General features: G+C 45.6%; 2 protein-coding genes across 6 annotated transcripts; both read right to left on the bottom strand.

Moving 5' to 3' along the window:
- Positions 1 to 1,816: 1,816 nt before the first annotated feature.
- LOC114783311 (receptor expression-enhancing protein 2-like) lies at positions 1,817 to 11,003 on the bottom strand. 2 transcript variants are annotated; one of them, XM_028968734.1, is made up of 8 exons: positions 10,665 to 11,003; positions 9,542 to 9,614; positions 6,180 to 6,256; positions 5,695 to 5,815; positions 5,385 to 5,498; positions 4,895 to 5,087; positions 3,716 to 3,882; positions 1,817 to 3,296 (listed from the first exon to the last, which is right to left on the bottom strand). In XM_028968734.1, exons 1-8 carry the CDS (start codon positions 10,694 to 10,696, stop codon positions 3,219 to 3,221), a joined length of 855 nt encoding a protein of 284 aa, XP_028824567.1. In that variant the 5' UTR covers positions 10,697 to 11,003; the 3' UTR covers positions 1,817 to 3,218. The 2 variants fall into 2 exon arrangements, with proteins under 2 accessions (XP_028824567.1, XP_028824568.1); XM_028968735.1 differs by having other exon boundaries at positions 4,895 to 5,081.
- A 1,156-nt stretch (positions 11,004 to 12,159) lies between these two features.
- LOC114783319 (lysine-specific demethylase 3B-like) lies at positions 12,160 to 26,157 on the bottom strand. Of its 4 annotated transcripts, none has more exons than XM_028968740.1 (25): positions 25,663 to 26,157; positions 24,654 to 24,812; positions 23,801 to 23,917; positions 23,593 to 23,698; positions 23,380 to 23,504; positions 23,210 to 23,275; positions 22,438 to 23,139; positions 19,826 to 21,137; positions 19,473 to 19,683; positions 19,140 to 19,354; positions 18,892 to 19,044; positions 18,348 to 18,455; positions 18,135 to 18,262; positions 17,766 to 18,042; positions 16,806 to 17,059; positions 16,444 to 16,719; positions 15,900 to 16,071; positions 15,729 to 15,819; positions 15,513 to 15,643; positions 15,305 to 15,424; positions 14,676 to 14,699; positions 13,720 to 13,859; positions 13,073 to 13,249; positions 12,852 to 12,986; positions 12,160 to 12,475 (listed from the first exon to the last, which is right to left on the bottom strand). In XM_028968740.1, the coding sequence occupies exons 1-25, from the start codon at positions 25,864 to 25,866 to the stop codon at positions 12,395 to 12,397; spliced, it is 5,484 nt and encodes a 1,827-aa protein (XP_028824573.1). In that variant the 5' UTR covers positions 25,867 to 26,157; the 3' UTR covers positions 12,160 to 12,394. The 4 variants fall into 4 exon arrangements, with proteins under 4 accessions (XP_028824573.1, XP_028824574.1, XP_028824576.1 ...); XM_028968743.1 differs by having other exon boundaries at positions 12,161 to 12,475; positions 22,867 to 23,139; XM_028968742.1 differs by having other exon boundaries at positions 12,161 to 12,475; positions 25,714 to 26,157.
- Between the last annotated feature and the right edge of the window lie 656 nt (positions 26,158 to 26,813).

The following is a 26,813-nucleotide window of genomic DNA, read 5'->3' as shown; positions in this document are numbered from 1 at the left end:
TCATCATTAAACATGTCCCAAGGTGAAGGTGTGCAGATGCATTACATAAAGTAACAGCTGCGGCAGGGTCCAAAAAAAAAAGGTCCACCCCTGCAGCGGTTGTGTAACCGGGTGTCCCTCTACGTCACCGACTCTGGGAAAAGCCCGGCAGTGTTGCAGTCTCTCTCCAGGGGATGTAAAGGGCAAAAGGAAGCGAGAGACGAACGGGGGGAACCGTCCACCCGGCAACAGCAGCTCTAATTCCTGGACGCCCCCGCAGGGGAAGGTGGTTGGTGTTGGGAGATCCTCTGGTCGGGGAATCCTCTGTTATTCCTCTCTCCCTAATACACAGTAATAGGTCTCTCTCTCGCTCTCGCTCGCTCACACACACACACACACACACACACACACACATGCTCTAATGAGATTCAGCCACTGCAGAGCTTTATGTAACAGGACACTGGTTCTTCTGCGCAACTGAAACTCATCTCCTCCAGCAGAACCAGACCAACATAGAGTGTATCAGTACACAACTTCTTAACTAACCACATGGTTAACTATATGTTAAAAGAGAATAAAAGCCAATTTGCATCTAATGATCTGATATTGAAATGAACTGCATTCGACGTAGTGGAGTAATTACATCTATATTAAGGTTTAATCAACTTGATTTAAAGAAGATTAAGTATAGGACATTTATAATGTTCCCAGTTTCCCAGTGCATACAAACTCAATTATCATATCATATCACATCTGCAGATACTAAAGTTTCTAAAGTTAGAAATTTTAGTTCGATTTTCAGTCCTGATTACTTTTGGATGTGAAGGACAGGATTTTTAAAAGCACACATACAAACGTAATCCTTATGCAAACTACAAGAGCCTTGTAATCATTTTAGATGTGCATATTGTAGATGTTTTGCATGCTAATCTGACTCAGGTATCTGGCTCAGTAGCTCAGGTATCAGTGACAAAACAGAGGGGCAGTTCAGTTAACAGAAAGTGTGGCTCATCATTAGAGACAAACACCAACTACACACGCCACGCAGTAGTTCACATAGTCAATGGCGACATCATGTGGAAGAAGAGAGCATTACACTGAAACCGAAAGACATGGGTCAACCAAATTGCAAAATTACAGCAAAATGTACGACTGCCTAAATTAAAATAATATAAAGTCAGTTTTTTTTTTTTGTTGCATAGTTGTGCATAAAAAACATTTTTGTTTTGAAACAAATTAGTCATTCCGATTTTAATGAAATGCAAAGTGTGCATAATTATATATTATGTAGTGCAGTGAACATATTGCAGTAATTACTAAAAAAAATTTACTAACTCGGGTTAGTTAAATTATAAGAACATTGTTTAAAATCTTGTTCACTAAGTATATTTACTTATTTTTTCTGATGTAATTGGTTTTCTAAGTTAAATTGAACGTTTTGGTTTAGTTAACTCTGTTAACTAAACAGTTAAGAGAGTTGCAAACACTTAAGAGAACAATATAGGTTTACTTGACATACACAAGCTATTCCAACTCAAAATTAAATGCCATTACAAGAATATAGAAAGTCAACGTAACTTGGAACATTTTCTGATGTAGACTAAAAATGAAGAAAATCGATCTCCTAGATTATTTTTAACTGAGAACATCTTGTGCAAATTGTGGGAAGAATGATGTTGTAAACATCAGCATCTATAAATCAGACTATTAGCGCATAGCAGTTAACCTAACTAGTCACAGATTAGCATAAATGGCATTAGTTTTCTAGCTATTTCTATGCAAAATAATATTAAAAAGTGCCCTAAAACTAGTCTTTACACAAAGATGAAGCACATACAAATCTGTAATACTTTTATTAGCAGTTTCTGAAATCGGTACCTTGTATACTGTATATGGTGGCTAACAGAGTCCCAGCACAATTATTTCTCATTCTTTATTACAGTGGAGTATTGGCACAAAAGAATATATTAATAATTCTCACAAATGAAAATCCCACAGTGATTGTGACTTCAAATGAAAACAAAATGAGGCATAAAAAAATAGAGACAGCTAAAGTACCACAGAGGGAAAAAAAAAAAGTATGATTTTCAGTCTTATCTCCATTAAAATTTTGAAATCCGGCTGAGCCTTTCTGTAAACCCCACAATGGAAAACTGAAACAATGAGAAAAATGAAATGAAATGAAAAGGGTAGTCAGAAATTGCATTAGAAAATGAAATGTTCGTGTGAATCTCACGTTTGCTGCAGAAAGCAAAAAATAAATAAAAAAAAAAATTTTTTTAAAGAAAATAAGGCAAGCAAGCTCAAATGATACAGTCAGTAGTACTATTTACAAAATACATTTGATTCCAGCAAATTAAGGAGTTTGCCCTCTGGTGTTCAAAGTAAAGCGCTACACAACTAAGAGCCACAAGGTCCAGAGTGCTGTCCTGTAGGAATTGAGTTTGGGACCCCTGATGACCTCTAGCGCTAGCCTGGCCTTTAGTATTTAGTACACTTTCTAAATAAGATGAAATAATAATAATAATAATAATAAAAAGCCTTAAAAATATGTAGAGTCAGTGGCCCCTCGTCAATGCACCGGACAGACACCCTACATCCTATAAAGGATGCCATGGAGATGCATTCCCTACAGGACGTTGGTCTAGCCAGAGCAGGAGGACATTAGGTGCCCGTAACAGGCCTAAAAACACAATACCTTAAAATGTACCATCAATTCTAAGACCATAGCCATAAAATGCATTGACCTAAATAGTGTGCATGTGTGTGTATAGTGAAGAGGATGAAAAAGCCCCATATGCATATGCTGCATGGAAAGAGTATCATTTGATTATGACATGAACGGTTTTCCACATAAAATGAGATAAATTGATATTGTTGCTCACAAGCAGCCTTTTGTACTGATGCACCAAAGTAAACGACAGGGAAACCCACCATGGACTGGCCTTCACTTCACGAAGACACAAAGCCAAGATGTGGACACACTAGCTGTCCACGACTAGAGGAGTTGCCCTCCAGAGGAAGTAAAGAAGGTCAGCCAAGGAGTGATTTTCTCCACTTCTCCCTCACACACTTACATTAATGCAGAGACAAGTGGATGGCTGCATTAAAAGGGTGTTGCTGATATAATGTGAGAAGAATCCTGCTACACTCCACTAGCACGTGAGAATTGAGTGTTTCCTGATGGTGTGTGTGTGTGTGTGTGTGTGTGTGTGCGTGTTGAAGTGGAAGGTTGAGCTTCAGGGCGTCTCGGCGGTATTATTACTGGTTGCAGTGGTCGTCTTCTTCTTTGGCTGCTTCTTCACGGTCTTGGCTGCCTGGTGGAGAAAGGGCCGTCGAAAGGTTAAATCAACAGCTACTACGGCATCAGGGCGGTGCTGCTGAATTATGTCAGGGGCAGCAGAACCCGTTACGTCACAATCAAGGCTTCAAACTCAATGACAATCAAATACCAGAACTCTGAAGCCCCAAAAACGAGTGTTGCAGCAGGAACTAACAAAGATTCTCCAGAACCTGTTAATAAGTATTACAGACCTGGATAAAGCAACCAGTGTAAATACGGACTAGTAAAGTGACAACTGATGTAAAACAGGCGTGATGAACTTTATGTCATCGATATATTATCTAGATCATTGTTATGATATAAATGTGCAGCATGAACCAAATGAGACTCTACTTGCAAAGGTGCAAGATGTAACAAACGTTAAAAAATATATAATAATAATAATAATAGTACCTCTGTCTTGGCAGCAGCAGGCTTCTTGGCCACTTTGACGCTTGCCGTACGTTTGGGGGCTTTGTCCCCAGTGTCCTCGTCTGACTGTTCAGTCCTCATGTCCGACGGGTCACCCTCAGACCTGGAAGCATGGACTTCATCTGCAACTGGTGCAGGTGAAGAGCGAGCTGGGAAACCACAAGAGCATTTTTATTTATTTTTTTTTTCCTCAAACCCTCTCAACTTTTCTGGTGTCTGGCAGGATGCTCTCTGGAAAGAGGTTCTTGGCTTTGGCCAGTTTTAATCCCATTAGCCTTCCTCATCACCCGTTTCTGTGCCGTTGCTCTTTTCAAACCAGAGGGGGGAAAAAAAAGCACAAATTTGTAGTCAGGATGTTCTGAGGAGCCTCTGTTCCACAGGATTGGCCAGAGCCCAGACCCTCCCTCCCTCCATCCATCCACCCTCATTCAGATCAGCTGACAGCGGCCTGCTGCTCAGGCCAGAAACCTTCAGAACCATGATGCAGCCCTCACCAACACCACCAACACGAACAGTCAAACGCGAGGGCTGGGAGTTCTGCACGTTTAGTGTTGCACCTTTGCTGCAAAACTACCGATCACGTAATTAATTTGTCCAGAGAGTCCTGAAATCTGCAAACCATCAAGATTGTCTCAAGATGTCCTGGGCAACGTGACTTTTTTCGGAGACCTTAAATTAGGTCTCAATTTGAAAATCTGGCACTCCCAAAATAGCTGCTGCCATGGCAACTGCAGATTTTTTACACAGCTGCCTGTTTAAATACAGCCTACAAAGTGGGTCTGATGTCTGTTAAAAAGAATCTGGAATATCAGAAAATCCAAAACTTTTTCTAATGGGAAAAAAAAAAAAAAAAAAAAAAAAAAACACCTCACATTAGTTTCATTTAGCCCAGTTTACATAAGGTTGGCTTTAAGTCATGTTGTGCTGATCATAAATTTATAAAAATTAATCAATTTAATTAACCATATAAAATGTTCCAAACAGAAAATGTCAGTCCTATTACTATTTTCAATTGGCAATGCTGCATGAACAGGACTTTGTTCATTTCTAAATTAGTGTATACAGTGCAGATGCTGATGAGAATAAAACAGACTTTTAGACTGATTTGAATAAAATTGTTCATATTTCAGGTGCAACTGCATTAAAAGCCTGTCATCGTACTCTGCCGTGTAACGGGTTTGGCCCGTGGTGTCCCGTTGGCCCCGGTCACATCATCCACGGGGTCCCGCAGCGTGGCCATGGGCGTGCGCAGGCGAGCTTCACCGGCGCGAAGGTGGAGATCCTCCTCGTCCTGGATGAGCGTGAGGTCCTGCATGCTGAAGCTGCGCAGCTTCTCCGACAGCACACCCTGTCCCTGGGTCAAACCAATGCGGTTTCAGGGACCAAGCACAGTTTTAAATCACTACAAGTTGCACTACTGGAAATTCAGAAACATCAGCAAGCACTGAGCTTTACGGTTGTTGCTTTTTAGAAACTAGTGGAGATGAAAATGACTTTTTCCTTCATTAGTTATGTCAGAGTTCTTAAGGCTTCCTGCAATTTGATATTATCTTCTAAATACGGATGGGCTGGGATGTGCCCAGTTCTGGATTCAGCGTTTATGGATAGTGAGTGACAGTGATATTCTCTAAAGGGACAGACAGAATCCCACCTTGGCGGCTGCCGTAACGGCTGCGCTGGCCGCAATGTTCAGTCCTCGCTTCCCAAAGCGCATCATGGTCTCATAACTGCGGTCCCGGGCCTGGCTGATGTACTCGTCGATTTCCTGCAATTTCCATTTTTGCACAGTGGAGTTAAGACACGGTTAATGCTAAACAGACCAATGGTGCATATAGATTTGAGATGTTAGTAGTTACACACCAATTAAAACTGAAAACTTCTGACCATCGTAAGTTGGTGATCAGACATAGGTTCCATTCTATACTTTGTTGTAAAAAAAAAAAAAAAACTGCAGCACTGACCTTCTCCTTGTTGGAGAGGGTGGGGTGCACAAATTTGCGGTAGAGAACACTGGAGCCCTTGGTGTATGGAGACAGCAGCCATATGACAAAGGCAATCTTCAGCTCAAAGTAAAATGGAAACCTGAAAAAGCCCATCCCGTTGCAACCTTAGACACTGGCCAAATATGGCTGTCTTTTTGTAAAAAGTACATCTCACTTTTTACAATATGAAAAATGCATTGCAGTGAGGGTATAAAATAGATGGGATGTGATGTAGGGTGGTAGTAGCCTAGTGGTTAACGCACTCGCCTATGAACCAGAAGACCCGGGTTCGAATCCTACTTACTACCATTGTGTCCCTGAGCAAGACACTTAACCCTAAGTTGCTCCAGGGGTGGACTGTCCCTGTAACTATTGATTGTAAGTCGCTCTGGATAAGGGCGTCTGATAAATGCTGTAAATGTAAATGTAAAAATACTAAACCTGAAAAATACTGTGGAACTCACCATGAAAGGACCAGGTCCGTTAATGTTTCTGCTGTTGTGAAGAGCGCAAATACGATCCAGTACATCATCCATTTCACCTGAGTACACACACACACACACACACACACACACACACACACACACACACAGAGCGAGCATCAGCACTGGAGCATACGTTGGCACGTGTGCCCACACATGGCCGGGCACGTTGTGAGCTCACACTCCAGCTCTGTACAGCACATCACTCTACACATGACTGACCTCTGGGGAGAGAGCATGGACTGACACAAAACACCACAAGAGCTACGAGCCACAGCTACCGAACCGACAAACTGCCAGCAATACAGGCAGAAAACATTCAAAAACTTTTATTAACATGGGCAAAGAAATTCATAAAAAAATACAAATAATCAATTGTCAAACATATGTATCCATAGCAACACTAAACAAAAAATATTAAGTGTGTTTATTTGGTCATGAAGGTTTGACAAATGAACACGCAACAACTGCTCACTGACAGAGCACGGTTTCCATAGCAACCCATCACCATGAGCTACAGTACCCTCTTCTACAGACAGAGACCCCAAACTTAAAAATAGCAAGATGCACACTTCCTGAAAGAGAGGACCGACACTACAGTTTTGCAATAAAAAAAAAGTTGCTTATCAATAAATATGGAATGCAATTATAGGTCAGGAGCGTTCAAAACAAGGGGGTGCATTAAATAATTTGATAAACACATTTATTTCATGCGCTTACATCTTCCAATATTTAATCCCACAAGGTCTAGTTCCTCCACCCATCGTTGAGATCCAGTAACTACCTGGGAGAACTGAAAACACCACACACACACACACACACACACACACACACACACACACACACACACACACACCACACACACACACACACACACACACACACACACACACACAGGTATAAAGATGCACCACTAGACGGTGCCTGAAGGGTGACTGATTAAATGCAGAACACAATTTTGTTGTGTGCTGTGCTATGCAGTTTACCGCAATGAAAACAATCACTTTCACGATCTATATAAACTGCTCAAAAGAATAAAAAACATAAAGACATTATAAATCTGAATTATATATATTCTCTCATTAAATACTTTGTTCTTTACATAATTGAACATGGTGACAGCTAAATCACACACACTTTTTCGATGGAAATCAAATTTATCTACAGGCTGATCCAACTTTGATGGAATGTCCTTAAAACCAGTGAAAATTTGGTTCAGTAGGGTGTGTGGCCTCCACGTGCCTTTATGACCTCCCTACAATGCCTGCACATGTTCCTGATGAGGTGGCAGATGGCCTCCTGAGGGACCTCCTCCCAGACCTGGACTAAAGTTTCCGCTGACTCCTGGACAGTATGTGGTTTACATGTGCTCAGTGTGAACCTGCTTTCATCTGTGAAGAGCACATGGTGTCAGTGGCGAATTTGCCAATCTTGGTGTTCTCTGGCAAATGCCAAACATGCTGCATGGTGTTGGGCTGTGAGCACAACCCCCACTTGTGGATGTCAAGCCCTCACACCACCCTCATGGAGTCTTTTTCCTGACCCTCCTTACACAAAGGCAGGTAGGGGGTTCTTCTGCCCTCTTACAGCCTCATCCACATCTTCTGATGTACTGGCCTGTCTCCTGATAGCGCCTCCATGCTCTGGACACTACACTGACAGACATGAAAAACCTTCTTGCCACAGCTCGCATTGATGTGCCATCCTGGATGAGCTGCACTACCTGAGCCACTTGTGCGGGTTCTAGACTCAGTCTCATGCTACCACCAGAGTGAAAGCACCTCCAACATTCAAAAGTGACCAAAACATCAGCCAGAAAGCTTAAGAACTGAGAAGTGGTCTGTGGTCACCACCTGCAGAACCCCGCCCTTATTGCCTATAATTTCCACCTGTTGTCTATTCCATTTGCACAACAGCTAGTGAAACTGATCGTCAATCAGTGTTGCTCCATAAGTGGACAGTTGTGTCAGTTACATTGTGTTGTTTAAGTGTTCCCTTTACTTTTTTGAGCAGTGTATATATGCACAGGGCACCGACTTGTATGTCTGCTACTTCGCGGTGAGCCAGTCCCAACAGGGCCTATAAGAACGTGCTGGCCACACCCCGACAATCACTGGTGATTTTGTGTCAATACCAAGATATGACAGAATGCAAGCCAAGTAAATCTGTTTGGGACACTGATCATTCAAAACATGCAATATAAGCACAACTGAGATTGTTACTTCAAGCCGAGCCATTGTTTCTGCTCCTGAGCATCCAGCACTTCAGACCCACCGTGTGAATTCTCAGGTAACTTCTTCCAAACTTCCAGACCATAATTAGCTTACTGAGCTGTGCCATGTAAGAACCAAAAGACTCTTAGCTACATAAAGCACTTACAAGCTGTGATACTTGCCAAATGAGGTGTTGCTAAATCCTGAACATGTCAGGTGCTCAAGCTTTTGAGCACCTGAATTGAATTGTAGCTTTAAAAATGATCTAATATACCTTAAAGGACCCTGATCATGACACTTTTACTTTGTGAGATAATTTAACATTAATACAAGTCTGTCTGTGGTCTTGCAGTGGCTAGAAATTGTGAGTGTAAAGAGTGCTTTGGTCATTCTGATTCACCGTTCAGAGAGCAGCGGCTCAGAAGGTCGGTTCTGGAATTTGTCCCCTTATGACATCATAAGGGGAAAGGTTACCTCCCTTTGTCATGCTTTTTCCACCCAGAGAATTCCCACCCCTCCTCTAAAAAAAATTCTCTCCTCCAACCGTCATGGCTTTTTTGTTCGGTCATAGAGACCATGGGTTCATTTTATTTTTACTTGAAAAAAAACATTGACACGACTTCCTGTCTGTGGCAAACATTGTGGTCAGTGAATGGTGTCGACGTCATTTCCACAAAAGCCCGCTCAACTTCTATAGGCCGCTCTCCTCCTAGTCCCGCCTCTCTCCTCCTCATTAGCATTTAAAGGCAACGGGCACCGGTCATGGCTGCCCACTGCTCACTAAGGGTGATGGTTAAAAGCAGAGGTCTCATTTCGTTGTGTCACCGTGTGCTGTGCTACTGTGTATCACAATGACAACCGCTTCACCTGCACTGTGGGACTGGATAAAAGTGGCTGTAATTCAGCACCAAGGCCTTCAGATACAGTACAAGGGAACCAATAAGACGGATATAAAAGCAAAAATTTCATGTCAGGGGACCTTAAACGCATTAAATATATCTGCCGTGTTTCAATTTAGGTTTCCTGACCATCAGTTTCTCTTGCCTATTTCTGCTTGCTTGCCTATGCCAGTAAAAGAGACTTTAAGGAAGGGTGGGGCTGCGTACAGAGCTGTAGTAGCGCGGTACTCACATATTCTTTAACGTTCTTCGTTTTCACCGCCTTGTAGGAGGAGTAGGCTGGATACAGGGTGCCAAACGCCAGGCTGCAGAAACAGAGGAAGGTCAGTCCGTTCCTTATGTTCTGCCGGCACGATATCGAGGTTACTGGACACACAAGGACATCTGCCCAAGGGATCTTAGCATAAGAGACCTGAAAGAAAGGAGGTAGTAGCCTAGCGGGTAACACACTCGTCTACGAGCCACAAACCCCTCACTGTGCAAGACACTTAACCCCGAGTGTCTCCAGTGAGACTGTCCCCGTCACTACAGATTGTAAGTCTCTCTGGATAAGGGCGTCTGACTAAAAGCCATAAATGCACAAGAAATAAACAAGAGTAGTGGCATCCTTCCGGGACGGTGGGACAGACGTGGCGGATGTGGACCATGTGTCTGAGCGCGTGCTCGTGCACGCGGCCCGCTCCGGTGCAGACATCAGCCTGTCTGACTAAGGGTTTCACTCGCTCCCATGATGCACCTGGGTCTGCCATAAGAGAATAGGTTGAGCATCACGCATTGTTTGGCTGGCTATACGTAAATATACACACTAATATATATTTATTTTTGCGTACCAGAGCAAAACGGGCCACACAACAGAAGAATGAATGAATGAAAGCATTACGCTGCATAGCTGGACATAACCAGAGATGGTCCTCGTTATTTATGGCCATTACAAATATAAAAAGGCCGCTTCAGAGAAAAACGTATAAACCTAATTAAATGTAATGAGAGGCAAGCCAAGGCCCGTTGCTGCTTTAAATATTATGTATGTATATATGGGTTAACGCACCGTTGTTGTTCCACACCTAGTGATTTAAAAGATATACGATTAGCCGATTGCATTAAAAGGCGTTAAAACCGGTCATTATTATTTTTAAATAAATGTAGTACAGACGGATTTGTAAACAGGATCTAAATAAACCAAGAGGTTTAAACCTATAAAGATACATGTATGTATAATAGGTCGTCTATTCGTCCCACCACGGACTCACACTTTCACAAATAAAAAGAAAAAAATCGCTAAATAACAAAAATAAAATGAAAATCGGGGACAGACGGCAACGTGATGCGGCGCGCCGCCGCACCGCCGTACTCACACCACGATCCGGGAAATCATCCACGAAACCATCTTGTCGCGGTTTTTCGCCGTAACCTCCGCCTTATGCTCGGGCACGACTAGCTGCCCCCCATTCCCCCAGCACAGCTCCGGTGTTCGGGGACGCGGTCCGGACCGAGCGGCGTAGGTTTTCTGTTACGATGATGATGACGATGACGGCGGCGGCGTCCAGCTGCTGCCTCAGCGGCTCCCGGGACCTTTAATTCCCTTAAAGGGGCAGGATACAGGTGCGCAGACACGCCGGCCGATAAAATCCGAGACAAAATTCAAATTAACTTTCTAAACCGATGTCTGCGTATCCATTACATCTTCACGCTAAATCAACACGCAGTAAAAAAAAAAAAAAAAAAAAAAAAAAAAAAAAAAAAAACACGTGTTCTCGTCTCTCGCGAGAAGTCACTCCACCCCTGACCTGACCTGCATCTATTACCCAAAAACTGGAACCGTGTGCTCGATTCGCGATAGAAATGTACGCAACCTCATTATGTATGATGCTTACGTGTGTCGTGCATGTACACGTTTTATTTCAGCTACTTCAGCGGAGGTTTAACACTAAATATTGATGGGAAATTTTGTAGGAAAAGGGGGAAAAAAAGTTTCGTTTTTTGTCTTTTTAAGTTTTACACAATCATCATAGTTCATATACTAAATCTAAATTTCCAGGACTGGTTCAGAGAGAGATAGGACACACCTTAAGTAGTTTATGCAGGAGTAAGAAAATTACACCAAGGGTTGCACAAATTGGGTTTACAAGATCATATCTCTGTTTAATATAGTCAAATGCAGAAAAAAAAACAAAGACCAAACAAAATCAAAATGAAATATTTGTTGAGATTAGAGATTAGTGTCTACCATGTACAGTATAAGGGCCATTTTTGTAAACTGTGGTGAAAATTCTTACACACTGCTAAAATAAAAATATTACATGGATAAATATTAAAGGCCAGCAGTCAATTAATACATTTGTTGACAATCAATCTGTTCCTTTACACAACAAAACAGACCTTCAAGTCGTTTTTTTTTTTCCATAAGCGGCCACCAAAATTGAAAGTCAAACTAATAGTCCTGCAGGTGTGTACCATACAAAAACGGGATTTAAGAATTGGACATTTCCGGCGGACTTCAAAATAAAAACGCAACATACAAAACTTTGGTCTTTATCCCTTCAATGCTTAAGTGTACTGATTCTGTAGAATAATAAGCTTCGAATGAACCACCCCCTAATCATCACTGTGTAACACTAAAGGTTTTCTACAGAAAAAAAAAAAAGAAAAAAAAATTTTTTTTACGAGTTTAAAAACAGCGCACAGCTCACGTCGATAAAGGCTACACAGAAATTTAATCTCCACACAGAGGCACATCAGATTTTCACCTGCTCATCCCATTCGCTACTTTGTAAAAAAAAAAAAAAAAAAAAAAAAAAAAAACCTTAAATACAAAAAAAAAAAAAAATATTTAAAGAAACTAAACACATTTGAACATTTTGTGTAACACTGATGAAGTGCCTCCTTCATCCTAGCATTAAGCCCAGATGGCTTTAAAAATGAAAAAAGTTTTTTTTTTTTCTTCTCCTTTTCAATTTTCTCTCTCCTCCAAAAGAAAAACGGTGTAGCGCCTCCAAAAAAAAGCTGAACATATTCGATGATGTAGCGGTCACGACCCAAGCCTGTAGCAGTGCGAGGTTGGTGGACAGTCGTGGCTGCGAGCTTTTTATGAGCGAGCTAGCTTGGGTTCATGCGCTTTCAGCGTTCCCACAGCATCCTTCACGGCGTGGTATATGATGTTCTTCACCTGAAAATGTTAGAACAGAACCAATTTCAGAGGTAGCAGGTTAAAAAAAGATTATGAAGATATAGTGTCAGTCCATATAGAGTGAAAGAGTTGAAAATGCATTCAAATTTTTTAAGTTTTTTTAATTTTTATTTATTTATTTTTTTTTTACAGAGAATTGTTTGTGGAGACACAAAAATGGGCAATAAATAAAAGCAACAAACTGTTATTGAGCCAGCATTGGCCATTACCAAATTCACTCAAGTTTTATTAACAAAGATTGGGTGTGTCTCGTTTAACTGTTACATGTTTAAGCCTTTGTATTGTTCATTATATAGAATAACTGCATTATTTCCTACATATGATGTTTTAATAGATGTGATAAATTAGCATGTACCTGTAGCTTGTCCTCGTGGTTTGTGTGCGTTGTGGACAAGTGTCTGAACTCCTGAGTCAGACGGAAGCAGTGCTTTACGTGCTCAGGTGACACAAAGTCCTCCGCCGCCTTTATACAGCTATACAGGTTATGCACCTAATAAAGGTGAAATTAGAGGCGAGATTTTAGATTCTCTGTTGTGACCCATATTCGTCTTTCTAAGAAAGGAACTTTAGAGAGACCTGATGTGGCGCTCCGGCTGGGATGAAGACTGCATCACCTAAAAACTGAACAATGGCCCAGCCCTGGACGCCGTACTCCTCGTACAACCTGCGCCTCAGGACCTGGTCCAGGTACCAGCTCTGATCATGGATGGGATCATGGTCAGGGGGGTTCTCCTGACCTTGCTCCTCTCCCACCTGCAACAAAAGAAAGAACCCAAATAGAGGAGGAAGAGTTAACATTTAAATTTGTATAATATCTATTAGAGATAGAAAAAAAAAAAAAAGTAGTAATAAAAGTTATCAGTAGAAACTGGCTACTATTGAACATACAGACGTATCCATGCCAAAGGGAAATAAAGTGACTGACAGGCACCATAAATGCCAATACTAGTTAATAGTATTTTTTTTAACTTTTATTTTACTTTACACATTTGCACACAACTTCACCCTACCTGTTAACCAAATTACACTTTTATGTTTTTAACCAAAAAATGTGTATGTTTGCAATATTTGCATATTGTGCAATATTGTGGTCTATAGCAGTCGCTAAAGCATTTCACTGCACATGATACCGTGTATGACTGTATGTGACAATAAAATTATTAATTTTTTCCTTTTTTTGAATATTCCCATGTCGAGTGACGAGCATCTGATCGGCAGCACACCTTTCGCAGAAGCTCACGAATCTTCTCGGCGTCTTTCGCAGCGTAGATGTGCCAAAGCGCTCCGGGTTTCTCCTTTGCCTCATACACCCTCCTCTTGGTCATGTCATCCACATCGCCCTCCTCGATGGTGGTCATCACCTCTGTAATGACAAACAAGCAGCAGGTGAAAAACGTAATTAATTTGGAATTAATTTCGTATTAATTCCAAAGTCATTAGGATTCACACAGTGACAGCTTTTCACCAACCCTCAATAGGATTCCCCCAATTTGCTGTTTTGCTAATATTATACAGTTTGCATGATTTATAAAGCAATACAGATCCTTCCCCCCCCCCAAAAAAAAGGATTGGATTAGTTAAAAAGGTTCTGAAACATCCATTGGTGCCAAATGCTACTTTCCCCCCTTTCCCAAGAGACGACCGCACCACCAACCAATACATGTTAAAACACAATGCCACAAAAGGGAGGACGAGGGAAAACAAAAAGGACAAAGACAACTGAGGATTGAGGCTGCAGTGCCCTGAGATGCCTCTGCCATGGGGTCACACATGACAAATGATGGGCTTACACTTCATGCGACACCCAGCAAGATCCTTCCGTAAAGAAAGATCTGTACACCAAACCTGCACAGCTGTGCATCTTCCATACCAGGGTTTACATAAAAAAAAATGAAAAAGAAAGAAAGAGTACCCATCCAGTGGAATTGCATATTCTGACTAAAAACTACTACACTATGAGACAAAATTAGGCCGACGATGTTTCTGAAGAAATTAGTGCTCCAAATATGACTAGATGGCCACAACTAAGAGTGGAGGTGTATGTGCGTGTGTATGCAAATTTGTAAAATTGAAAGTGTGGAGCACAGAGAAAACAGAAAAAAGCTGAGCATGTGTGAGAGCAAGTTAGTTTACCAGACATCATGCCATACATGAGATAATTATATAAAAATGCACAGACCTTTGTATCCAGCCAGGCCTGCGTCTGTGAATGAGAAATTGTGCCACAATCAAAAGCAGTAAGACCCCGGAGACACACGCTACGCCCAGCAACGGGCCAGGAGTGCATCTGCGCATCTTCACATTGGACCAGGAGGGACTGTTGCACTACGTGTGGCAGGAGAAGCCGTGCTCAACTTTCCAGTGAACGAACAACAATAAAAAAATAAAATGGAAGCTACGAGACGTGGCAGGAGACAATGGCCGCGGCTCAAAAGCACAGTAGCTGCCGGTGTCAGGCAGCGAATCACAGGGATTATGGGCTGTAAAAGGGAATGAGGGCGAGTACGCTGGTTACTGAGGTGCAAGCTGGGGGAAAAACACCAGGGAGTGAAATGCTGTTAAGCGCAAATATTTCACACATTCCACACAAAATCAATCATTCAAATTGTAAACCTTATTTCTACTCCAAAGGTCTGTTCGTCCTACACCAATGACAAGCCCCCCCCTTTGGGAACCACTTGTTTAAGGCAGTGGTTCTCAAGTCCAGTCCTGCTGAAGTCCTGGTCATCAGCTGGACCAGGTGACCGGGAACAGGGCCGGACCCGAGAACCAGTGACCCAGCGTGATTGCCTTGATGTGAACGCTCACCTTCCTCCTGGTTATCATCCCCCTCTGGAATGCCTACGTACACCATTACGTTCACAGCATCAGACACGTCCAGGTGCAGGTTGGTGGTCCCCACCTTCCTGTCTTCTGTTGATATCAGACCTGCGGAACACCAGAAGGGACGTTTAAAAAAAAAAAAAAAAAAAAAAAAGGCTCAAGTGACACAAATTATCGTCAAATATCCCCTCACCATAGGCATTGTACATCTTAGGCCCCAAGTCAGGTCTTACAAAGAAGTTTGGCAGCCGTGAGGCCAAATTGAGTCGACCGTCTCTCTTTGTGTACTCTGGGAGAGGGAGATTGTCCATGAGGTCGTCAAATCTGAAACACAAAGTAAATAAGACTCATTTCAATAATATATTAGAATATATATTTGAAATATAAGTGCTGCAGTCACTGTTCTTACCGAGTAGGCATCATGTCCCTAAAATCCTCTCCTGGGGGCCAGTCTTTCAGCTTCAATACCATAGGTTGCCCATCCGAGCCCTGCAAGCGTTCTAAAGAGACACATCAAAAACACATTTTCAACTTGCTTAAAAAGCAAATGAGCTTGACTGTACCAGGACACCATACTCACTGGATATAACCTGGAAACCGTCCCAGAAGTCCCTGACCTTGACATCAGAGATGATGGCACAGTTCCTGCAGTTGACCAGGTCCACGTCCTGGTCGCCGAACTCCTCGCTGAAGGCCTGCGGCTTCCACAGTTCGTTCTTCAGTCTCTTGTGGATCCCAGACACCAACACGGGCTGGAAGGAGGGACAAAACAAAAAGACATCTGTTCACGAGTCCTGTACCAGTTTAGAGGTAAAAATGACACTTCAAATAACATTTCTAACCTAACACACAACAGCCAACACCACATAAGCCAATGTAGGCCACCACTGCTCGAAGCCAGCTAAAAATATGATCCCGTGACAATGTCCCCCTTAAGACTCAGTGATTGAGTAGAAGAGGCTGCAAAACTGCAAATGGGACGGTGACTGAAAAACACTGTAGTGTCAAAAGGCCTGGACTTCTCTCTCTTATCCTAGACTGAAAAAAGGATCACTGCATGGCAGTGCCCTGTGACCTCCCAAGATGCTATACCTAAAACAAGTAATGCAGATCTAATGCAATACCTGGCCTTGCTTCCAGCACTCGCGGAAGATCTTCCAGTTGTTGGTATTGCCGGGGTCCTGCAGGCAGAGGAGGCGTCCATCACACAGCCAGGAGTGGGACGTGTGGGGGTCCAGCACGCTCAGGCCCATCACACCTTCCCTGCGCGGGATCACCGCCATCTCGCCACCCTCAGACGCACAGCCGGCACCGCGTCGACCCTCCGCCTTCTTGGTTTCCACCACGGAGGCTATGATGTGATCCAGGAAGTTGGGCAGCACGCTTTTCGACTTGTCCCCCTAGCGCCGAAGAAGAGCTGCAGGTCACAACACAGCACCCAAATGAACCGCTAAGGGGACAGGCATGAGAACCAGGAAGAACCTACCCCCGTTGAGGAGGAGAAAACGGAAGGGAAGGGCACCCCTCCCTCCGTGGAACCGTGGGAGAGTTTTCCCGGGCCGGAGTTCAGCAGGTCACGGAGGCTGGAGCCCTCCGATTTCGGCTGGGCACCCAGCAGGAGGCTGTTGAAGATCTTGGGGCTGGAGCCCGGGGTCTGGGGTCTAGACAGGGTGTTAAAGGAGTCCAAGCCAAACGGAAGGCGGGTGTCACGACCCATCATTGACCTCAGTGAGACAGGATCTAGAAACAAATCAAATGATATTAGTTAACCTGTGTATTCTACCACTTCCAGACTCTCTCTGTGCATGTATTTATATTAAGGGTGTCGAAATTAATCTCATAATTGGACGACTTGGGCGAGCGTTTCTTGGTAATTTTCTGGCGGCGGTACAAAAATTCTAGTCAACAAGTACTGCCGGCAGTGACCTGATCCGATACGAGATCCACTCCAGGTAGGAGTTCGGCCTTGTCCGCTCGACATGAACGCTCTCTGAACGCCATGGATGCCAGAAAAACGCCTGGTTCAGCCTTAACTCTCATCTCGCTGACTTATCTGATAACATAATGTGAAGTAATGTATAGAAATTGCTGGAATCTACGCCCTTATCCAGAGCGCCTTACAATCAGTAGTTACAGGGACAGCCCCCCCCCCTGGAGAAACTCAGGGTTAAGTGTCTTGCTCAGGGACACAATGGTAGTAAGTGGGATTTGAACCTGGGTCTTCTGGTTCATAGGCGAGTGTGTTACCCACTAGGCTACTAGCACCAGGGAAAAACATCGACCTGAAAGATTTCACTCCTGACAGAGCTTAATTACGTATTAAACAAGCGTCAAAGTGAACGTAGTGATGTGAATTGTGTTTAAAATTTCCAGGCATGTGCTACTTCAGGGCCAGGACCTGAAGCACAACTGGGTGGAGAGCTTCAGAAGATCAAACTCCACCCACCTTTAGTCTCCTCTTTGGCCTTCTGTGTGGCGAGGTCCGCCAGCCAGTGAAGTGCGGACGACTGGCTGCCATCGGCTCCGCCAGGACGAGCGTCCTTGGCAGCGGGACTGTTGCCGCTGTTTGCACTGCTGGTAGCCTCGGTTGTTTCGGCGCTCCCGGCTTCTGTGGTGGGCTCCGTTTTTACGGCCGGTTGTGGCGGTGGGATGGCCGCCTCGCCCTCAGGTTGAGGCGTTGTCACATTGCCTGTGCCATTACCTGCGGTGGCAGTTGCTGCAGACTGTAATAAGACAAGCCCATTTAGACAAAAAAAAAAAAAAAAATTAATAAAGCTAATAAATCATAACTTAAATCAGGAAAAAAGAAACGTACCTGTGAAAGACCATTGGGGGCAGTGGGGCGTACCAGAGGTTTGCTGTGCCGGCTGGTGCAGGGACAGTTGGCCTTGATCCCCCACTTGCCTCTTGCGGCATGGACCATGTCGCCAATGTTGTACAGCGCTGAGGGACAAAGGCACACTGAACATACCCAAACATAGAGCTACGCACACAATTCCAGATTCGGACACAAACGAGAGGAACTGACCGGTGCCAGGGATGATTTGGGTGGGCATGAGGTTCTGGGCTTCATGTGGCTGGCCTTTGGCACACTTCAGCCAAGAGAAGACGTCGTCATCGGGGTTCTCTTCAGGCTCTGTCATGCAGAGAGAAACCATTAGTAAATTACCAGTCGAAACGTGATTGAAATCAGTAAAGACTACTAAATATTGCACAATATAGTCTGATGCACATTGCATCATGACAGCAAACATAAACATGTGCTGACTGAAACGTATCGTTTCGTTCTAAACCAAATGTGTAACGGGCTCAAGAAGTGGGTGTGGTTATAACCCGCTTCAACGCTTCTATTGGTTAATGAGTCACAAGGGCAGAGGTCAAAGTTCAACAACGTTTCAAGCCGGGTGCAGCAAAAGATGCTTAGTAGGCGAAGGACGTAAACACGCTCAGTGGGTGAAATCAGTGACCAATAAACGTAGACTCTGACAAGTTTTACAGCTGGCGAACTCAAACAGGCCGCATCGATATGTAGAAACGCCTTACGCAAAACCAATGTGGGTTTTTTTTTTTACCGTCTAGAGTGCGGTTCTTCCGTAGCCGGTAACAGTCCAGGCAAACGCCAAAACCACACTTGCGACACACCCAGTGGATGTTGAAGAGCGTCGTCTCGCAGACGTCGCACATCTCTCTCACGCCCCGCACCGCTCGCTTCCACGCCACTTTCTCTGCAGATGCACGAAAGGTGTGAAGACACGCTGTTAGGAAGCTGTTCAGATAAGACGGACGAACACAAAGGATTGCTCCCAAAATAAATTCTTACGATGCGGCTCCACCATCATCATGGCCTCCTTTTCAGACATGACTAGTTGGCAAAACTGATCGCCTACATTAGCCAAGATGTACTTGGACGTGTCCAGGTCTAGACCCTCCTTTATGGCTGGGGACGGCAGCCAGAGCCCCATCGCCATGTTGTCACTCTGCTGAGGGCTAAGGAAGCCTTCCACCCGCAACACGCCCTTCTTTGTGAAAGCCAGTCTGAAATACAAGATGGACTATTAATAAAAGGCACAAGTGGAACGACCAACCGGACCAATACAGCGTCAGCGAAGGTCCAAACATCACGCAACAGTGGGTGGGAGGGAACGAAACGGACCTGCGGAAGTGGAAGAACCTGCAGGCTACGTTGGGGTCGTCGTCGTCGGAATCCTGCTCCCGGGACCGGTTCCTGTACCGCTCCAGGCGGCACTCGCGGCACTTGTGAAGGTGCGGGGCCACGTTGATGCACGAGCCGTCCTGAAGGAACGGCTCGCCGGACTGCTTCAGCCGGCGCACCTTGGCCATGTCCTTCAGCACAGACTGCCCAACTGTCCAGAGACAGGTGGACGGTCAGCAATCAGCATCAAACATCAAGAACAAAACAACTAGCAATGCACTCAAAATCAAAAATGTGCGACGCATCCCGGTTTAAACCAGCTGAAAAGAGGTAGAGAATAAATCAAAGCGTACTTTTGAATGGTTGGTTGCGTGGCCTGCTCTTGGCAGCACCCTGGTTCTTGTTCTTCTGGTCTTTGATGGCTTTCTCGTCAGCGGTCCCCAGAGAGTCCCCCTTCACGCTCTGGTTCTGCGGATCCTCGGCGTCGCTCAGATCAGACAGGTCGCTGTTAGAACTGTTCGAATCGGAGTCGCGCTTCGAGGACGGGCCACGCTCCTCCAGCGAGAACTTTTGAGGTGACTGGTTGAAAGGTAGAGTCGCAGCGTCGCCTGTCCCACCGTTTCCGAATCCAGGAAAATTCCCTGTGCTCAAACCTGCTTTGTCCCCTGAGAAACCTTCCTTGACGGGCGGGGGAACTTGCTGTGGGTCTTTAGACATTTGGCCAAAAGCATTTGCAGGGCCTGAAATGGACGATGCCATTGACGTTTCAAAAGGGGACGTTAAGATACCCTTGGGCGGCTCGGCCATGGTGAACAAGTTAGAGTTTTCTTCTTCTCCAGCACTTCCTGTCCCTGCACTGCTTGAAGACACTGGCACAGCTGCGGTGTTTGAAGCCGCAAAGGCAAATGGAGCTTGAGACTGCTGGGAGGGCAACTTACTGAATGGTCCCTGGGTGCGGGCCAGAAATGGGTTGGAGGCCTCTTTGGAGGCTTGAAGAAACAGGTTCTGATGGCTCTCTGAAGTCTGATTGGCCGTAAGGAGACCCAAACCACCACTGTTAACATTCCGGATTCCACCATTGCCACTGCTTGGACCACTCGCTCCTGGAGAAAAGGTATTCCCAAGTCCGCCCATTCCGATACCGGTATTCTGAATGCCCCCAGAACCAAGGGTGCTCCCTCCAGGGAAAGGAGGTGCCAGTTTAGCCAAGCTTTCTGTCCCCGATCCAAAAGTTTTGTTGAAAACAGACCCATTGCCGGAAGGCTGAATCTCAGGAGCTCTGGGCTGCTCTGTAAATTGACCACAGGTTGAAGTAGAACCAAATACTCCAGAGGCAGGAGATGCCAGGATGAGCTTTTTGGGAGACTCCGAAGTAGAACCAGATTTGAACAAGCTGGGAGGCTCTTTGGACAGGCTCTCAGACGCAGCGGTGAAGTAGTTGGTTTCCTTCTCCTGGCTCTGGCTCGGACTCTGGGCCTGTTTCTCAACCATGCACTGGAAGAATAAGTTCTGCGAGGTCTCAGAGTCATTCTGCTTCTGATCAAAGGAGAACCCAAAGGGTCTGCTCTCCTGAGCAGATCCGTTCGTTTGTGCACTCAGCTGTCCGAACACTGGTTTGGACTGAGGCCTGTATCCCGGGGTTGCAAGGGATGTCGTCTTAGGGCTCTGAAACAAAGGCCACAATAAAACAAAGATGATAAATACAAAGAGCGGCATTCAAAACACAGTCATCCTACAACCACTAAGCAACAACAGGGAATTGAGGAGAGTATCCCCACCGTAAGGTTGAGCTGCAATCTCAGCCAAAATGGGACCATGCAAATATATCGGTCTCCTCACAACGTGTAGTCACGTTATCAAACTTGGAGGTTTGATATCACTTCATCCTATGCTTTTGGCAGGACTTGCAGTGCAACTGTACCCTTCAATGCAATCTGGCAAACTGCACACTGGAGGTGTGAACCTTCACTGGTGTCACAATTTGATTATGATTATCGATGAATCACGATGCATCCCATCAATTTATTCACTTTACCGCACATTATGTTTTCAAATAGGTCAGTGGGATGAAAGTTAAGGCCTTGTTTAGACAAAGGTCTGAACCAGACGTTTATCTGGATGGAACGAGACCGATTTTCTGCTCATTGAAACAAATCAAAGGGTCCAAATGGATGTTCAGCACCAGCATCTGTTCGGCATCAAATAAACACTTCATGCAACAGTTACTTGGTCAATTTCTGTCAAATTCTTTACTAATGTTAAACGGGGCAGTGGTGGCCGAGCGGTTAAGGAAGCAGCCCTGTAATCAGAAGGTTGCCGATTCAAATTCCGATCCGCCAAGGGGCCACTGAGCAAAGCACCGTCCCCACACACTGCTCCCCGGGCGCCTGTCATAGCTGCCCACTGCTCACCAAGGGTGACGGTTAAAAGCAGAGGACACATTTCGATGTGTCACCATGTTCTGTGCTGCTGTGTTTCACAATGACAATCACTTCACTTTCAGTCAAGTGAACACCAGTGAAACCACAAAAATCAGCAAAGAACACACATTACATTAAGAAGGCATTCATTTCAACGTTCTGCTACTCCCATTCAGAGCGGCGCTGTACTCAAATCAGACAATGTCACTACTTTTTAACTAGAATTTTTATGCGCCACTAGAGCAATAAAATAAAAAAAAATAAAAAAAACACCGGGCAACATCATTACGATATCATATAATGGAATCGTCCACGCCTGCATCGATTATGAGATTGACTTCAACACCCCTACTGCACACTGTAAACACCGATTCCACAGATGAGCCAGAATGGTGAGGTGAGTTATGCACCGCCGTTGCCTTGTACCACTGATGAAAATAGGACACGGTGCATGTTAAAATTATTAGGATCATTCCTGCTACACGTCATTGTCACCATGTCACAATTAACTGTGCACCATTCTCCGAAAACGAAATGAGCGCTACCTCGGCCGTTGCTGGAGCAGACCCCCAGCTAGGTGGCTTCTGGCTGAACGGGGGCGAGAGGGCAACGCTGGGTGCATTGGGCTGGGACGGCGAAGATATGGTGACTGGGCCTGGAGACACTAAGGCGGCGCTGTTGGGGTAGGCGTTCTCTCGCTCAGGTGCAGGAGAGGGGTTGGGGGTCTTGGGCGCGGGCGTTCCGGGAACCAGGCTGGGCATCTGGCCCAGGGAAGGGAAGCTGTTGGAGAACGGGGAGGGTGCGGGTTTCAAGGGAGGCGGGGTCGGTGTTGTGGCGGGCGCGCCCGGCAAGGCCTTCTCCTGGGCCGCGGGGCCTCGGCCATTTTCCTTGGCGCCGGGATAGTGAGCGGTCGGGAGATCGGGCAACGAGGGCACACTGTTGGCGGAGGCGTTCTGGGTTTGCTGCAAAGGTACCTCGGGGGAACCGCTGCCGACGTTCTCTCTTCCGACCTCGCCTTCCGCCGCCTCATCCGCCCCTCCAGGCATCTCCCCGCCTCTCGCTACCATCCCGTCGTCGTGTCCTCTGCTGGAGCCACTCCCATTCTGCCTCTCGCCGCTCCCATCCCCGGTGCCCTTAAAGCGCTTCAGGGTTACGTCCTCCTCCCCCTCCGACGCGGTCCGCCGCCTGCGCTCGCCCTTCCCTCCGTCACTCTCCTTTCTGTTCAAGCTCTGGACGGCCATCAGGCTCTGCGCGAGAGAAAAGACGACCGTGAAACGCGTCTCAAAAGTCGTAACGATTACGCGAGACCAAACTTGCCTCTTCGTTGTCCTCGGCAAGCATCACGTGCATCACTCTGGGATCCACCACCTGCGTTTCCCCGCCCTTTAAAAGGAAAGGCAGAGTTGGAGCGAAGCCACTCGAACATTTTACAGGCCCCGCCAGACGCCTCGTACAAACGTGAGCAGGTACTGTGTTCCGGGACTGACCTGGTCCATGGTGATCTCCATGATGTGGGAGACCGGGTCGTGTTGAGACACCAGGCCCAGTGCCCAAGGCTCCTTAAACTCTGGCTGATAAACCTGCACCCTGCGCCCTTGAATGGTGTGGGATCCTGGATGGGGCCGACAAGCGTGGAAAAAGTTAACAACCAAACGAAAGCCTCTTGTAGGCCCTGACCGTGCCGACCGGGTTGCAAATACCTTTCCGTAAAATCTCTTGCAGTTCACAGTCACTGTGCCAGCGCGAGATCTCGGTCTTTACGGACGGCTGATCTTGCAGGAGTGTGTTTCTGATGTCTTTTTCGGCCTGGCGAAGCAAATTGGGATCGAAGTCAAAAACACGAGCCGCCCAACAGTGTCCTGTCAAGTTCAGCCAATGGAATTCCATCCAATTCTTCTGTCGATTTACCTCAAACATCTGCAAAGAATTGCCATCGGGGAGGAACTCCAAGGTTCTAGCCGGCCCAAAGAATTCTACCGGCACCAGGGATCCCAGGCCCACCCGGTCCACAAGAGGCTGGAATGCCTGTGAAAAACAATTCCAAAGGGGGTATGACGAGGCAGAGTCAGACAGCAACGTTCCCTCCGAAAAATGCAGTCCACAGTTACTGCAATGTGTCAAAAATTGGTATTTCAAACATTACGGACACACATTTAGACAGACAAATTGGAGGAGACAAATTTATAGATAGAAATGACTTCAGCGGGAAAAATATAGATGCAGGTATTTTTTATTACACTGCTCAGGTGAATCAATAAATTAAAATTGCGGTGTTGGATGGGGTGTCTAATAAAGGTTGATCTTATCTTATCTTCGAATCTCACTGAAGGCATCAAAACTATGAATGAACACATGTGGAGTTATGTACTTAACAAAAAGTGGAGACCCGACCTCCACAGTCACCGGACCTGAACCCAATCCAGATGGTTTGGGGTGAGCTGGACCAACAAGTGCTAAACACCTCTGGGAACTCCTTCAAGACTGTTGGAGAAGCATTTCAGGTGACGACCTCTTGAAGCTCATCGAGAGAATGCCAAGAGTGTTCAAAGCAGTAACCAGAGCAAAGAAACTAGAATATAAAACATGTTTTCAGCTATTTCACCTTTTTTTGTTAAGTACATAACTCCACGTGTTCATTCATAGTTTTGATGCCTTCAGTGAGAATCTACCAACGTAAATGGTCATGGAAATAAAGAAAACACATTGAATGAGAAGGTGTCCCCAAACTTCTGGCCTGTACTGTAGCTCTACAGCTACTCACCAACGCAGGCCACACAGTTGGTCCTCCACTCCTAGTTGGAGAGGTGCTGCACGAAGCCCAGACGATTGTGCTCTCGATGAGGGCCGCGCGGACCTCGTCCCCGTACACCCGCACCCAGGAGCGCTGTCTCCAGGGACTGTCCTCAAACTCGACAAAAACCTGCGCAGCGTCACCGGTGACAAAAAAAACAAACAAACAGAAAAGCCAATTTAATTACGGGGGGAATATAAATAAATAAAAATATATACTTTTTTAAAAATTACATTACATACTTCTAACTAATTTTTTTTTTATATGAACTTAATTGAAGTCGGGGTTGAGGCCAAACTTTAGTTAAAAAAAACAAAACAATTATCCTATAAAGAGCAACCTCATTGTTAAATGATCTAATAATGCAAGCAAAAATAAAATATAAACTTAATAATTGGGCAGGATACAAGTTGATACGAGTATCTATGTGACACGCATACGTCCATATAAAGATTATATATATTTTTTTACCGATGAATTATTGATTTTTGCGGGCGATTCGGGGAAGAGTAAAAGTAAATAGTCACGCGGCACGTATTAATTTTAAGAGTTTTGAACGAATTCATATTTCCAGGCTGCACGTCACGTGCGACTCGGCCGCCGTGGAGAAACGTGTTTATATATTTCGAGGCGCGTTGGCACTTGGTTTAATAAAAGTAAGGAGGGCAAATTTGACGTGTGGCATTTACGAAATAAATATGAATTCTTTTTTTTTTTTTTTTTTTTGCTACGTAAAAGTAGCACCGAGACGAGCGGAACTATCGCTGCGAGTCGGCGGCGCGGCCTACTCCGCCACAGACACACAAAGCTGCAACACTTCGCCACTTTCCCCGACGCGACGGGGAGGGGAAAAAAAGAGAGAGAAAATGGAAAGAAAGAAAAAGAGAAAAAAAAAAACCACGACGCGTTCTCCATTTCCGCGCAACGCTTTCGCCGATCGACACCGACCAGCGCAGCTCCGGGGCTGGTAAACACTGACCATCCGCCCCGCTGCCGCCGCCGCCGCTGTTGTTCCGTCTGCGGGGCTCACCTCTACCCCAGGGCTGGCCAAGCCGACCACGCTGACAGCCCGGACCGTCCCTCGAAGCCAGGGGGCCTGGTCCAGCTCGCCGCCCGCGGCGGATTCCACATCGGTGCGGAGAAGCAGCAGGCGCTTCCCGATCAGACCTAGAGAGTCTCCCATTACTTGGCCAGGCCAGTCGGCCTAAATCATCACCGCGCAGGGCAACTTCCTCGCTGGAACTCGGACGCTCCGCCGCCGAAAGCAGGCGGCCGGGCGTGGGGGGGAGGACCTCCGCTGTGCGCCGCGCCGCGGTTCGCCGTTCGCGGCCGCGGGGGGCTGGAACCGATCGGCGGCGGCCGGGGGGGGGAAGTCGGCGAGCTGTTATTGTTCTGGCTGAAAGTGTCCCGCTCCGTCCGCCATTGAGCGCTGCAACAATCAAACGCACTCCTCGTACCGCAGAGTTTAGCGCGTTCACTTCCACGGAAAGCAACGGCGACCCCTGCAGGCCGGAATCGGAATCGCCCCGTAAATGGAGTGTTCCAATACGCTCCTAGAAAGTCGCCAATAACACACCGCATCACCACGATTAAACGATAATCGTGTTTCATGTTTCAACGATGATCAACAATAACAATAGACGATATTCATGTTTAATAACTACTCACAATGCCCGATTACATAATATGGAGCTGTATTGTTGCGTTTAAAATTTGGATTCGCTTCAAGGTCGGAATTCGGTTTGCAGATCTTTCGTTATAAAATGGACAACAATCAAAAAAAAAAAAAAACGGCACAAACTAAAAATATATCATTTTGCGATGTAGAACGTGCAATTTAGTTGAAATCGAGAAGGTGTTCGGGAACGTGACAGCCGTGTGGATTGCTATAACACTTTACAAATTTTGCTCGAAGCCTCGACGCGATTTGTGTGTGATATGAATCGGGAATCGCCCGGTAAGCGCGAACAAGTGGAAAGTGCGAATTCAGTCATCCGCGCACACAGGGACATTCGTCGGACTTGACGACGCGCGGGGCACTGTTTCATTGATGGCCTTCCTGGACAAAGATTTAAGATTTCCTTATCAAAAGCCCAACAAAGAATCCCCCCGTCGGATCCACGTGAACAC

The sequence above is a fragment of the Denticeps clupeoides genome, unplaced genomic scaffold (assembly GCF_900700375.1).
Source record: "Denticeps clupeoides unplaced genomic scaffold, fDenClu1.1, whole genome shotgun sequence".
Classification (NCBI taxonomy): domain Eukaryota; kingdom Metazoa; phylum Chordata; class Actinopteri; order Clupeiformes; family Denticipitidae; genus Denticeps; species Denticeps clupeoides.
Note: the sequence above shows the minus strand (reverse complement) of the source record. Positions and strands in the feature narration are given on the sequence as shown.